At 38.2% G+C, this 15245-nt stretch overlaps 1 protein-coding gene across 1 annotated transcript in view; it reads left to right on the forward strand.

Annotated features, from left to right (window-relative positions):
• The window catches only part of LOC126492137 (claudin-34-like), a 77434-nt gene extending 62776 nt beyond the window's left edge, over window positions 1-14658 (forward strand). Inside the window, exon 2 of the mRNA XM_050128297.1 lies at window positions 13912-14658. Coding sequence (XP_049984254.1) covers window positions 13940-14578 — 639 coding nt within the window. The 5' untranslated portion in view covers window positions 13912-13939 and the 3' untranslated portion in view covers window positions 14579-14658. The remainder of the gene's footprint in view (window positions 1-13911) is intronic.
• Window positions 14659-15245: the final 587 nt, after the last annotated feature.

Here is a 15245-nt window from a genome sequence, read left to right on the forward strand (position 1 = left end):
TCCTCTTGGTTATTCCGTTGTTGCTCTGAGTTGTGGAGATCCTGAAGCTTTGGGTCTGTGGATCAGGCCCCTTCACATGATCCAGTAGAAGAAAGATTGAGTGGATGTTGGGGTGGGCCAAGTCAGAAGCCTAGTTCTGTACCTGGGAAGCTGCTGGGTTGAAATGCTCACCAGTTCAGTTGTCCCCTGTCCTCACCACCAGAGTAAACTCTCCAGCATTGCCTTGACTAATTCACCTGTTGCAGCAATGAGCAAGGGGTGGGGCCAATTCTGCTGCTTTTCATTCTCTTAGGATTGGCTATCCCACACCTATACCCTTATGACTACCTGTTGTGTTACAGCAGATGACAACTCTCTCCTGCCCATCAATGCCCGAGGCAGGTGGGGGAGCTGGCCCTGCACCTCTCCTGCGACATGCAGAAGAGCCAACCCTGTTGGTGAAGGTGTAGGTGAGCCAGTCCTGAAGTAGTGAGCAAGGGAGAGCTGTCCCCATTTCCTATCTGTCTTGTAGTGGCATGGTCAGGGGAGAGTTGCCTTCCTCCACCCTCCTGATCATCAACACCTGAGGCAGGTGAAAGACCTGGCCCTGAGTCACAAGAGCAGAAGAGCTGTCTCAACAAATGAATCTCAAATGGCCAAAAAATACTTAAGGAAATGTTCAACATCCTTAGCCATCAGGGAAATGCAATTCAAAACAACTCTGAGATACCATCTTACACCTGTCAGAATGGCTAAGATTAAAAACACCAATGACAGTTTATGTTGGAGAGGATGTGAAGTAAGGGGAATACACATCCATTGCTGGTGGGAATGCAAACTTGTACAACCACTTTGGAAATCAGCATGATGGTTTCTCAGAAAATTGGGGATGAACCAACCTCAGGATCCAGCAATACTACTCTTGGGCATATATTCAAAAGAGTCTCAATCATACTACAAAGACATTTGTTCAGCTATGTTCATAGCAGCGTTATTCGTAATAGCCAGAACCTGGAAACAAGCTAGATGCCCCTCAACCAAAGAATGGATAAAGAAAATGTGGCACAATTTCACATTAGAGTACTACTCAGTGGTAAAAACCAATAACATCTTAAATTTTGCATGCGAATTGATGAAATTAGTAAACACTATCCTGGGTGAGGTAACCCAGACTCAAAAAGATGAATATGGTATGTACTCATTCATAAGTGGATACTGTTATTCTTAAAATGTGGGGGTCCTGCACGGCTCACGGAGCAGCAGCGAGCTCCAGCGGATCCCTAGCGGGGCGGGCGGGTGCCAGGCCCTGGCTCCGGAGTCCGGCGGCACCCGAGCAGCGGCAGAGTTCCCATCAGCTGGGAACCATGCCGCAGAATAGCGAGGCGGAATTTCCAACAGAGCAGGCGCGAGTAAGCAGACCCATAGACACAGAAAATAGCCATAAAACATTTATTGAGGGAGAGAGGGAGAGAGAGAGAGAGAGAGAGAGAGAGAGAGAGAGAGAGAGAGAGAGAGAGAGAGAGAGAGAGAGAGAGAGAGAGAGAGGAGAGAGAGACATGTGTGCACGCCAAGGGGTCAGGAAGGGAAGAGGGGCGAGATGGCGGTGGGAAGGTCAGAGGTAATGGGAGTGGGCGTGACTTGTCCCCCAAAGAGACCGGAAACTACAACACCTTTGAGCAGCCATTCTGGTGCAAATCCTATGTAACTTCATATTTGAGTGGCCTAAGAAAATGACTTAAAAATTTTAATCTGACATGCCCTTTCCTATAACTGAAGAAGAGTCATTGTGAGATGAATGAGTGTTGTCAATGTGTTTGGAACTTAGGCTTATGTAAACAGTATACATGTAAACTTTGAGTATGTTTGTTCTTACAGGGAATGTGATCCAGGATGGCTAGTGACTATCTGAAACTGTACATAGTATTTTATGTAATGAAAGGTAATTATTGTGTCTGGGTTGTTTTTCTATTGTGACAGCTATCCAGTAGTGAGTACAGAAAGATAAGTTACCATAGTATAGGACTTTAAAAAAAAACTATGGCTAGACAGAGTTACTATATTAATTTCCTATGGGTACTGTTATGGTTTAAATGAGAAAGGTCCCACACAATCTCTTGTGTGTGAACACTTGGTCAATGAATGGTGGTGTTCTTTGGGGAGGTTGTGGACCCATTAAGAGTCAGAACTCTGAAAGTACCATATCCACTGTAGGAGGGCTTTAAGAGTTCATAGCCTTGTCCACTTCTAGTTTGGCTTCTCTGGGATGGAGATGTAAAGTTTCAGTTTCCTTACCTGCTTGTCTGCTTTCATGTTTCCCCTGCCATTATGGGTCATTATGGACTGTCCATCTGAAAACAAGAGCCTGAATCATCCCCTTCCTTCTACAAGTTGCCTTGGTCTAGGTATTTTACCATGGCAATAAAGAACAAAGTAGCTAAAAGTGCTTAGCAAAAGCATGGTAGAAAATGTCTGAAACACCAGTGCTCTGGAGTCAGAGATAGGATGTCCATAATTTCAGGGTGACCATTTCTAGATGTAGAAATTGTCTCAAAAATAAAAACAAAAATAAAAAATGTCATATTGCTACTAATTTCATCATTGCCTTCCTTCCCTTAAATTCTGTTCTGCCCTCATATCTCCCTTTTCCTTTTATATTATAATAGAACCAGGATTGAGGTAATGATACAGTTTTAAACTGAGCTATTTAAAAACCAACATTGAAACATTGCCTTCACTACATTTCAACATAATGTGGACTAGCTGCATCTATCATGTTCGACAGTTGTATACTGAAGGGCTTTTATACATGTGGTTTCAGGAGATCTCTCCTTTCATCCCAGGTATAGTATCATTGGCTGTTCTCTACCCATAGACCTTTGTGAATATCTCTGGGGAGTTAACGAGGATCTTTCCTGGTATGTTGATGCCACCTCTTGTAGCATCTGGATCTAAATATGGGAATAACGTTTTCAAAGGCCACCATCTCCAATGACATTAGAAACTGTGCTTCAAATAGAAAAATGTAGTAGACAGGGATAAACCAGTCAGGCAGGTCTTAACCATGAGCAGATAGACACACTAGCAAACACATTCCACTCCTCAAATGCTGTGTAAAAACCATAACAAAAGGAATTGAAAATTTTCCATGGTTAATCAAACTGTCATTGCACTCATATACTAATGGCTGAATCTTAGGAGATGATCTCAGGGGGAGATGAAATTTGATAATGCAATAAAGGTCTCAGAACTGTGAAGCAGGCCAGTCACAAATCATCTTGTTGTGAAGTCATCAACCAGCCTTGCAGGGCACATGAGGAGAACCATCTTGTTTTCCTTAGCTTAGCTGGTCCAGCTAGACACCACAATCTACCACGTATCTGGCCACTAATTCACTTGGATATAGTGTGACAAGTAAGTATCGGCTCCATCCATCTTTGCTGTATATGTAATTGATGTTTTTAAGTACCCATATAAGAATTTATGACTGTCTTTGGAAAAGTAGGTTCCTGGCTATATGTACATTCACAGTTATGTGGAAATGTCACCACTCTTCATATTCCCCAACTGAAATGATGGTCGTGATTGAATGTCACCTATCATTTCTCACTTCCCTGGCGGCTAGCAGCAGTCACTGTGCTCTCCGCATCTAGAGATGACACGCTAGAGTCCATTTTAGTAGAATCACATGGTGGTTGATCTTTTGGGCCTGGCATTTTAGTGTAATGTATGCAAGCCTCATCCACTTGCTACACATGTGCAAATTTCTCTCCTCAAGTCTGTAAGTAGGAATCATATTCTATCACCTGCACAGTAAGTCATTAATTTACCGTGGTGCTCTCATTCAATGTGGTCTGCGTCTGTAAAACGTTCGTGTGTGGAATCAGTCATCCTTAGCTGTTAATACTGACTTGAGAGGATCCTAACACTGAAGGAAATGGGATGTTGAGCAGGAAGTCGTTCCTATGGAATGTGCCGTTGAAGATAGTTCCTCATGCTTGCTTCCTTCTCTGTCACTAAAAATGAAGACCATTTTCTGCTGGGAAACTACTATTGGGTATGGGCTCAGCTCTGGGATGTGGCTGATACATCCAGTGATAATCTATTGGGTTAAACTTACTTTCCCTTTTCAAGAAGGTGTCCATCACGAATAGCTTCTTGGTAAAGGGCAGGAACCCATGCCCATCTCTCTTTCTCTATGTTTAGATTTTGTATGGTTTGAAATTGTGCAGGGATTGCACATCCCATCACAACCTCTGTGAGTCCAGGTAAGGGTCAGCCCTGCTTAGTATGGAAGATCCTGTTTCTTTGGATTTGTCCATAACCCTTGGATCTTAAAATCTTTTTATGTCCACTTCCACATATATCTCTGAGTCTTGAAGGGTTAGGGGTTTGATAAAGACATCCTATTTAGTACTGAGTGTCTTTGCACATTGTTTACTTGTCTCTGTGTTCATTATCATCTACTTTAAGAAGGAGTGTCTCTGATGAGTGTTTAATAATGCATTGGTCTAGGGGTATAGCACTGTATCATTATCATTAGGAGTTATTTTATTGCTATGTTCCTTTAGCAAAATAATTGTAGTAGGTTTCCCCTTAAGACCATGACCTATGTAGTCTTAGATTATTAGCCACTTTAGCAGTGTCAAATATAGGTTCCATCTCATGGAGTGAGCCATAATTCCAATAAAAATGGTGTTGCTTACCCCTCTAATCTTTGTCCACCTATTAAATCAGGATATCTTAAAAACAGGTCACTATTTTACATCTCAGTATTTGACGTTGGGTGTTATTAATGACTACTTTTCTTCTCTGATAATGTGAAAACACCTAGCACAATGAGTGCTAGCCAGTACAGGTGAATCTTCCAAGTTTGATGATATAAATAATTGGTGTCTTCAGCTATAGGGCCTTATTGTCAAGTTATGGGGAACAATCAAGAGTCTTGGAAGTAACGTGGTGTTTGGGGATCAATGAACAACTTTTGGTCAATGACTCAACAAAATGTATCCCATTTCTGACACTGCATGTTTAACATTGTGATATAGATTTATAGTTGAGGCATTTTATCCCCTATCATAAATGAATGTTTAAGTTTATATATACATATACTATTATATATGTGTATATTTATATCATACATATACGTATAATATATGCATATAATATATGTAATTACACATGTAATTACACATGTGTATTATGATATAATATATATATGTGTATGTATATTCCCCAAAACGTCTACAGTATTAAGCTTCTATGTAGTTTTTCAAATGGTCATGAGTTTTAGCTATTCCTCCCTATTTTCTCCCCTTTACTCTTCTCTCACATCTCTTTCTCTATTTAATCTTCCTATTCTAGTTTTCCCTGTATCTCATTATAACACTATGTTGTATTTTCTCTTCTTTTGGAGATCTCCTGCTTTCTGTTAATCCCTAACTGGCTATTTAGTCATTATGATTATTCTGATTTAAATATGTATATCTAAAGCTTAAAACTAAACATTCATACATGAAAGAAAATATGCAATATTTCTCTTTTGAGGTCTGAGTCATCTTATTTTTTTCTAACTCCTTCATTTTACCTGAAAACTTTACAATTTCATTTTTTTAAGAGCTGAATAACGTTATATGAATTTATAACATATTCATGATACATTTTATCAGTCAATGGATACCTAGGCTTTTTTTTTTTTTGCAAGAGCTGACTATTATGAATAGAGCAGCAATGAGCATGGAAGAACAAGTGTCAATGTAATAAGATATAGAGTGCTTTGTGCATATGCCTAAGAATGGCTTACCTAGGTATCACGGTAGAATTTTCAGCTTTTTGAGGAATCTCCACTTTGATTTTCACAGTGACTTTACCAGTTTGCCTTCTTAGTGAGTATTTTCTTTCCTTACTTCTTTGCCAGCATGATCTGTCACTTTGTGTATGATCTTGGTCATTCTGACTGGGTAAGGTGAAATCTCAAAGTAGTTTTAATTTGAACTTCCTTCATGGCTAAGTATGATGAATAATTTTAAAGTGTTTCTCAGCCATCTGTGTTTCATCTTTTGAGAACTCTGATTAGGTCTGCATACACTTTTTGGTGGAATTGGGTTTTTTTTTGTTGATTTTTTTTATTATTTAATTTTTTCATTTTACATAACAATCCCATTTCTCCCTCCCTAACCCCCTCCCACCTCCATTCACTCATCTGAGTGGGTAAGGCCTCCTTGGGGAGTCAACAAAGTCTGGCATACCAAGTGGAGGCAGGACAAAGTCAAAGCTATGCCCACTGAATGTGGGTGACAGTAAGGTTTCTTTATTTGTTTTTGGAGGGGATCTGGAAGTGGAACCAGGACTTATCCTGGGTGCATGAACTGGTTTTCTGGAGTCCATTTCCTACGGTGTGATACCTTGCTCAGCCCTGATACAGAGGGGAGGGGCTTGGTCCTGCATCAACTTGGTTGATTAGCTTTTTTAATTAGTTTTTTTTTGTATTTTTTGTATACTCACCCTCTGTCAAATGTATAGATGGTAAATATTTTTGTTGGTTCTGTGGGATGCCTCTTTTCTTGAATGTTTTCATCTTTTGCTGCATAGAAACTTTTCAGTTTCTTGAGGTCTTTTTTATGAATTTTTGTTCTTAATGTATTGATATTGCTGTCCTGTTCAGAAAGTCCTCTCTTATGTCAATAAGTCAAAACATATTTCATATTTTAACCTCTATCAGGTCAGGTTATATAGTCTTTTTTTTGTTTCTTTGTTTTTTTTTTTTTCAAGATAGGGTTTCTCTGTGGTTTTGGAGCCTGTCCTGGAACTAGCTATTGTAGACCAGGCTGGTCTCGAACTCACAGAGATCTGCCTGCCTCTACCTCTCAAGTGCTGGGATTAAAGGCATGCACCACCACCGCCTGGCTCTAGGCTATATAGTCTTATGTTGAGGTCCTTGGTAGTTTTGGAATTAAGTTTTATAGAGGGTGATAAGTATGAATTCTTCTACACATAACTCTCCAGTTTGACCAGAACAATTTGTTGAAGATTCTATCTTTTCTCCGGTGTGCATTCTTGGCTTCTTTGCAGTATCTGTAACCAAGAAAGTAAAAGGCTTGAATAATAAAATCTTTAAGACGTTGAAGAAATAAATAGAAGAAATCAGGTGTTTTATCATTGTTTCTATTTCCTTATTTATGTGTTTGTTTAAATTATTGGTATCTTCTTAGCCTAAATTTGGTGGCTTGGATGCATCTAGAATTCATCCATTTCTTTTTGGTTTTATACAATAGAATATAATTAAATTTTTTTCCTTCATGCCAGGTGGTGGCGGCGCACGTTTTTAATCCCAGGTAAAGGCAGGCAGATCTCTATGAGTTTGAGGCCAGGCTGGTCTACAAAAGCTAGTTGCAGGATAGGCCTCAAAGCTACAGAGAAAACTTGTCTTGAAAAACCAAACCAAAACAAAACAACAACAACAAATTCCTTCATTCTGATTTTTTTCTGTCAGTTGTTTCCCATTTCAACTCTGATTTCTTTCATTTGGCTAATTGTGCCAATCAATAGTTTACCATTCTTGTTATCATTTCAAAGAACCAGTTCTCAGATTATTTTAACTTTTATTGTTTGGAAGAATTATTTGTGTATTCACTCTGAGACGACCAGTGGAGCAGACCATAAAGTTTTCTGGCCAACTCAGAGAAAGATAGAAAGACACAGAGATAACAAGGAGGGACTTAAAGATGTGCGGTCCTTTATGATTAGATAAGGTGGAGAAAAGGGTGGGGTGATCAGTTCTCCGTTGCTCTGTAGATCAATCAAGTTTATTCCCTAATTTTTGACTCATGAGTTTTGTTGAATAATAAAGCATTAAAAGAAGCTGCCGCATATTATATTTCTTCTTTGATTGCATTTCTTTAATTACTGATTTTATTTATATTGCTTCTTGCTATCTAGTCGATTTGGGGTCAGTTTTTTCATGTTTTTCCAGAACTCATGTTGCTTCATTAACCATTTGTTTGTGTTTTTTTCTGATTTTTTTATGCAGGGTCTTAGAACTAGAAACTTTACTCTTAGGTCTGCTTTTGCTGTGGTCCAGGGGGCTTATTGTGTTTTGTTTCCCTTTTCAGGTAGTTCTTTTTTCTTTTTGAACAATTCGTCATTAAGTAATGTGTTTTTAAATTTCCATGAGGTTGAGTCCTTACTAGAGACTGAATGGAATTATGCTAAGAAAGAATTCATACAGCTATTTCATTTTTCCGTATTTGTGATTTGCCTTGGAGTCTAATACAAGATTTTAGAGAAGCATTCTACAGGCTCCCAAGTAGGATATGTAGCCCATTGATGTTTGAGGGGAATGTTCTGTAGATATCTGGTAGGTTAATTTGATTTATGGTGTCATTTAATTCTGCTTATTTTCTGACCAGATTTCCTGTCTTTATGAGAAATTTTGAAATTAAAATTATTTACTATTATTTAGTTGATGTTATTCTGATATATATATATATATATATATATATATATATATTTAGTTTGTGGGATTATGTTCATATTTATAGTTTATTTCTGTTTTTTGAGTATGTCTTTCCATGTTTATTTATTTTTATCTTTTTTTATAGTCACTTCAAGTTTCTGTGTCTGNATAGTAAGGGTTTTTTTTTAATTTAAAAAAAATCAATTTGAGTATACCAGGATTTGATGGACAGTGATACCTTATAGGTGATGAAGTGCTCCTTTAACTTCATATACTAATTATTTATATTATTTTAGAAATGATACTATAAATAGATCATTTTCCCATTCTTCCCCTTTCTCCAAACACACTCACAAATCCCTCCTTGTTTTCTTTCAAGTGCAACCCCCTTTTTTCATTAATCATTGTTACATGTAAATGTATATACATCTACATTACTAAATACAACCTGCTCAGTCTGTACAATGTTACTTGTATCTATCTTTTTACTGCTTAACATTTTTTATTGGGTAGCCAATTGATGTGGTTTTTTCTGGATAAGATTTTTTACAGCTTTCAGCATTTCTTACTTGTCTGTAGTTCTCTGTGTATTGTTGAGCCTGGTGGGCTTTCTTCATCCATTTGGTCATATCTATGATTGTAGAATTTGTTCTGCACATATTAAGTTTTCATATTGGTGAGATTTTATATGTGTAGATTCTGATATTACTAGGAGACATCGTCTCACAGCAAACTACCTATTCTTCTGACTCCTACGATCTTCAGCCATATTTTCTATAATGATCCCCAGGACATAGGTGTGGGAGGTGTTCTGTAGATGTATCTAATAGGACTGGGCTCCATAACCATGACTTTTGATTGGTTGTGGACTTCTTCAGTGGTTTCTAACTGTTGTAAAGAGTTTCCTTGATGAGGAGTGAGATGAGAAATACACTTATCTGAGGGTATAATGACAAATATTTAGAAGGTAGTTAGGGATTATGCTGGTTTAATAAAGTAGTAGTTGTAAGTTCTCATACATAGCTTCACTAGACCTGGGTGGTTTAGCTAGGTTTCCTGTACCTAGGCATGGCTTGCCTCTCATATGTGGATCTTAAGTCCAATTATAGAGCCATTCGTTATTATCAAGGTACATGTGCTACTGCTACAACCTGAAGCTTACCTCACCATAGTGTTTATTGTTGTGGGTCATAGGCATCAAAGCTGGATAGGGAAATTGGTTGTTTTCTTCCCTTGGAAACTTTCTTGGGTCTGTCTGATACCATTAAAGCTAGACTTCAGGGAGGCTGCATTCAGGTCAGTTGTACCTCAGAGGTCTCTGGGCCCTATGTCTGAAGTCCATGGTGTCTGGGGGGCATCCGAGGGCAAGAGTCTCTTTTGGCATTCTTCTGGATAGCCTGAAATCACAACTCAATGTTTTCCTGTTCATTTTTGGATTCTGTTTTTGTGTCCTTTCTTTTTTCCTTTGGACCTAAGTCTACTAATCTTGTTTACTTTCTCAAAGGACCAGATCTTAGATTCGTTAAGTCTTTGTATTGTTTTAATTGTTTCTACTGTATTGGTTTCTACACTGATTATCATCATCATCATCATCATTATTATTATTATTATTATTAATTATTTCTACTACTACTACTACTGCCAATTTGGTTTGAATTTGTTTTTTTATTGTTCTTTTAAGTTGTAAAAGAGTAACCATTAAGTCACTGGGTTCTTTAATGTAGGCACTGCCAGTTTTAAATTTTTTTCCTTGGACTGATTTCAATGTATCTCAGTGACTTTGTTTTATTGTGGTCCAATTAATTTAGTTCATGGAAATATTTATTTTTTCCTTGATTTCCTCTTTGCCCCTCATCATTCGATAATAAGTTTCTTAATCTCCATGAGTTTGTATATTTGCTAGAGATTTGTTGGCTGTCAATTTTAAGTTTTCTTGTATTGTTATCAGACAGAATATAAGAAGTAATTTCCATCTACTCAATTATGCAGAGATGTGTTTTCAGTTCCAGGATGTGACATGTTTTAAAACATCTTTCATGTGCTATTGAATAGAATGTATCCTTTGGAGGTTGGGTGGAATATTCTGTAGATACCCGTTAAAAGGCCAATTAATTCTGATGTGGCTTCTTTATTTTTTTTGTCTAGATTACCAGTGTATTGGAGAAAGTGTTGTACAGAAATAAACTACTATTAACTAATTGATAATAGTCTGTATCTTTAAATTATTAGTAATATTTTTATGAAATTGTTTGCATCAGAGTTTGGTAAATATGTGTTTAGGGTTCTTTTATTTTCTAGGTTAACTGTTCCCTTGATTAGAATAAAGTATCTCCTTTATTGCTTCTGATTAGTTCTAGTTTGAAGCCTATTCTGTCAGATATTGGCATAGGAAACTATCTTGGTTTCCTCTTCCTATCCTTTTACTTTTTGGTGGCTCATATCTTTAAAACTACGATGTGATTCTTGGAAGTATCTGATAGGTGGAGGTGTCTTCTCCATCTGTTCAGAGAGTCTGTGTCTTTTGATTAGAAAACCAAGGCAACAGATGCCTAAAGTTAATACTGAGACATGAGTTAATAGTGATCATAATGTTGTTGGTATTTATGTTGTTTGCTTTCTTGGTCATAGAGTTAAAAAAATTATGGGTTTGATTTCTTTTCACAACCACTCTTCTTGTTATTTTTAGTTCAAAATATAGCTTCTAATGCTTTTTTAGATTTGGTTTGTTGTATATAAGATTGTTTAGAATGTTTGCATCTTGGAAAGTTTTTCTGTCATAATGGCAAATAGTTTTATCTGACATATTAGCTTTATCTTAGTCGAGGCATGCCATCATAGTCTTTTAGGACTTGGAATGCATTATTCCAGGCTCTTCTCACTTTCAAAGTTGCCATCAGGAAATCAGCTGTTATTCTGGTGAGTTTTTCTTCATTTGACTTACTTTTTCTCCCATGCAGGTTTCAATGCACTTTCTTTGTTGTATATAGTTAGTGTTTTAACTGCAATATGCTGTGGGATTTTCTTTTCCGTTCTTGTCTATTTGGTGTTCTGTGTGCTTCTGTATCTGCATGGGTGTGCCTTACCTTAGTTTGGGGAAGTTTTCTTCTAAGATCTTAAAGAGCACCTGGTCTGTGCTATCGACTTGGCAAACTTCTCCCTCATCTATGCCTATAATTTGAAGGTTTGGTTTTTTATGATGTCCCACATTTCTTGCATATTCCTTCCCTGTGTTTTTGTAAAATTTTCATATTCCTTGCTTGTTTGATCTAGAGTCTCTACTTTATCTTCAAGTCCTGATGTTCTTTCTTATGCTACAGTCATTCTACTTACAATGCTTTCCCCTGAGTTTTCTACTTTAGTTACTGGTTTTTCATTTTTGCTTGTGTCCTCAACAATATTTCTATCTCCTGGTGGAATTCTGTTCTCAGGTCCAAGGCTGTCTTTGTCATCTTCACCAATCTTATGTTTGTGTGTTCTTGGGCATCACTCAAGCATTTGTTCTCCTTCAGTTCCGTCTCTTTAACTTTAATGACTCTTTCTTTTTGTCTTTTTATATTCCTGGGATTCTTCACTGAAGTCTATATTGTCATTTTAAATTATGTGTCCTTGTCCTGGGGCTCATCTACATAGTTCTCATTAGCAAACGCTTGTCCAGGTCTAGTAGAATTGGAGAGAAGATACTGGCTTTCTCTTTCATATTGATTTGATTTTTGCAATGAGATCTGGACATATGGACTCAATCTGTTTTTTTTTTATATGCAAAGAGCAGATTGGGCTAAAAGAGAACATTGTGTACATGTTGGACCTATACGTTGGAATAGATAGGGAGGAACAAAGTCTGCTGGAAACAGTGCACTGGGTTGCTGTATAGGATGTTACTACTGGTTCAAACCTTGTGTGTAGCTGTAGATATGACTGGGTGGAAAGGGTTGATGTGTTATTGGATGGGACTTCTGGGTGGTTCATGGCAGAAGCCTAGAGGTTGTTTGACATGTAGACATTGGTGGTTAGACTCGGCTTGGCCATAAGTGTGGATCTCAGGGATAAATCTGGTGTTTGCAAAGTCTATGTGTCAGGGGAGGGTCAGGGACAATCACTGGTTTAGAACCTGGGGAAAGGTGAATGAGATCTTGATGGATGGAGAGGATAGATGCTGTGTACCTGAAGTATCTTTCTTTGTCTCCTTTCATTCATCTTATTCTGGAGTCTACTTTGTCTGAAAATATGGTATAGAAAACTGCTTGTTTCTTCTTACAATTAGCTTAGGATACTTTTCTCATCCTTTAAGTTTAAGGTGACTCCTAACCTTGAAGGTGAATTCCTTGTAGACCACACAAAGATAGCTGGTGTTTCCTTATCCAAGTTGAGTATTCTGATTAAGAAGCAGATACCACTGGTTCTTAAAGTTATAATTGAAAAGGGTTGTTAGTTTCAGTCATTTTGTACTGTTGATATGTGTTCTTAGTTATAGACTATGTTTCAGTTATTATAACTTCATTTGCTTTCTTTCTACAGAAATTTTTCTAGGCCTAGGTCTATCTTCAATTTAGTAAGTTCTAAAATATATAACAGACCTTGTATTACACAAAATCAAATCTGTCATATATATGCACATATATGCCATACATATATATGTTGATATAAATTCTCATTTATACATGATATACATATATATCATACATGATATACACACATACAATGCACATGGCACCATTCATTATAAGTAAAGCTTGGTACTAATCCATATATAGAAACTCAGTGATTGATCAGAGAAAGCATGGGTCATCCATACAATGAAAAACTAGTCAGTATGAAAGTTGGCAATTTTCTCACACCGACTGTAACACTGATAGACTGTGAAACCCCAACATTAGTTAGCTGATGTGGTGACTCCTGCCTCTAATAGCAGCAGTTGAAAAGGATCAGCAGCAGGATCGCCTCTAGATGAAGGCCAGAGTGAGGAAATAGTTCTTGGCCAGCTTGAGATACAGAGCTAAAGACTGTCACAAAAAAATGAATAGTTAAATGTGCTAAGACAAAATACCACAGCTTGAATATAGATACACTTCTATCTTTAAGTTTGTCGTATAACTCCATAGTAGGGGTATTGCAAAAATTATCTACTCTTTGCTTCAAGTGGCTTCCTGTTTTCATTATGAAATTTAATGCTGTGACGACAACCTGGATGGCTAAATGTGTGTGGCCAAAGTTCATTGTGAGTGTTTAAACAGTGGTAAAGAAAATCTTAGATGGTGTGTGGATTATCAGCCTGCAAGTAAATGTTGACACAGAGCAAGCCCTGCTGAGTTTGATCAGAACACTCCCTGCAGATTCTGCAGATTTCCTGGTCAAAAGTCCATCTGCTCAAAAAAAAAAAAAAAAAAAAAAAAAAAAACCTTTTCCCCTGCTCCTGCCCCCACAGGGGATAATCTCCCAGTCCTGAAGAATCCATCCTCATGATGTCCTGTGTTTCTTTGCAGTTGCCTGGTGTTCAGTATCACCGTTGTGATGGTCAGCAGGCGTGCCAGCCGGCAGCTAGGAGGCTTTACTTTGGCTACACTAGCGTGGGTCCTGTGCACTGTCTCTATGTGCCTCCCGCAGTGGCGAGTGTGGTGGTTTCAGGAGCCCGTGGATTCCAAGCCCAGAATGACTTTAGTGGGGATGTGGAAAGTCTGTGTTTACCACCAGGAAGGCAATTCCAACATTTCCAAAGTGTGTTACAAATATAACTACCAGGACAGCTTCATCCCTTTGGATCTTCGAGTGGCTCAACACCTGCTACTGATCTCCAGCTTTCTCGGCATGATTGCCGCAGTCATTGTCATCGTGGCTCCTCGGAAAATTTACTCAGGGAGACTCCAGAAGAAAACTACCTTCAATCTATTCATCATTCCAGGGATTCTGAACATCACTGCTGGCGTCTTTGTCTTCTTTACTGTCTTGTATAATTATTTATCCATCATTCACATGGATGGAATTGCCTTCCCCCCATCTTTCCGCACACCCTCCATCCCAGATACCCAGAAAGTGGGCACTGCTTTGGCAATGGCAACCCTTTCTTCCTTCTTATATCTAGTGGGTGGCACAATTTTCCTTTCTTTCACTCTTCCCCGGCACCCCCAAATGTGTTCTAACATTAGAATATAACTTTCGAACTTGCATAGACTTTAAAATCCAAAATCGCAGGGAGTAATCACAAGTATTCTTCAGATACCTCCCTAAAATATCCAGATTTCACACCATGCAAGGGTGGACAAGCAGGCATCCAGTTATAGTTCCTGCTATTTTTCATTGATTGGCTTCTGAATTTTCAATAAACAAATTCTTGCACACTTAATCTTATGCGTTTTGAATTTTAATTACTGTTTGCTATAGGTAATTAATCTGAAAATTAGTAGATATTTCCAGTGGCTGTCAGAGGAGCAAAAGGTGGAAACTGAAGTTCAAGGTGACAGCCAACCAGGAGGAAACCCCTCTGATGGATCAATCTCAGTTGGACAAGGCCCAGAGTCCCTGGACCCTGAAATGGCTTTTGGTTCTGCTGTGCCTTTACATGTTTGCTGCTGCAATCTTTCTCGGGTATCTGGTATGGAGTGAATGGAACTGGGGAGACTCACACTGCCTGTAGTGTAGTGTGTTTATCTCAAGGAAACATCCAACTCTACAGGGCATATTTTCCTCTCTTTTTTTTTTTTTTGACACAGATTTCTCTGTAGTTTTAGAGCCTGTCCTGAAACCCACTCTGTAGACCATGCTGACCTCGAACTCACAGAAATTCACCTGTCATTTCTCCCAGGTTTAGGGATTAAAGACG

Source organism: Alexandromys fortis, unplaced genomic scaffold (genome assembly GCF_014885135.2).
Source record: "Alexandromys fortis isolate MF-2015 unplaced genomic scaffold, M_Fortis_MF-2015_v1.1 scaffold_289, whole genome shotgun sequence".
NCBI classification, from domain to species: Eukaryota; Metazoa; Chordata; class Mammalia; order Rodentia; family Cricetidae; genus Alexandromys; species Alexandromys fortis.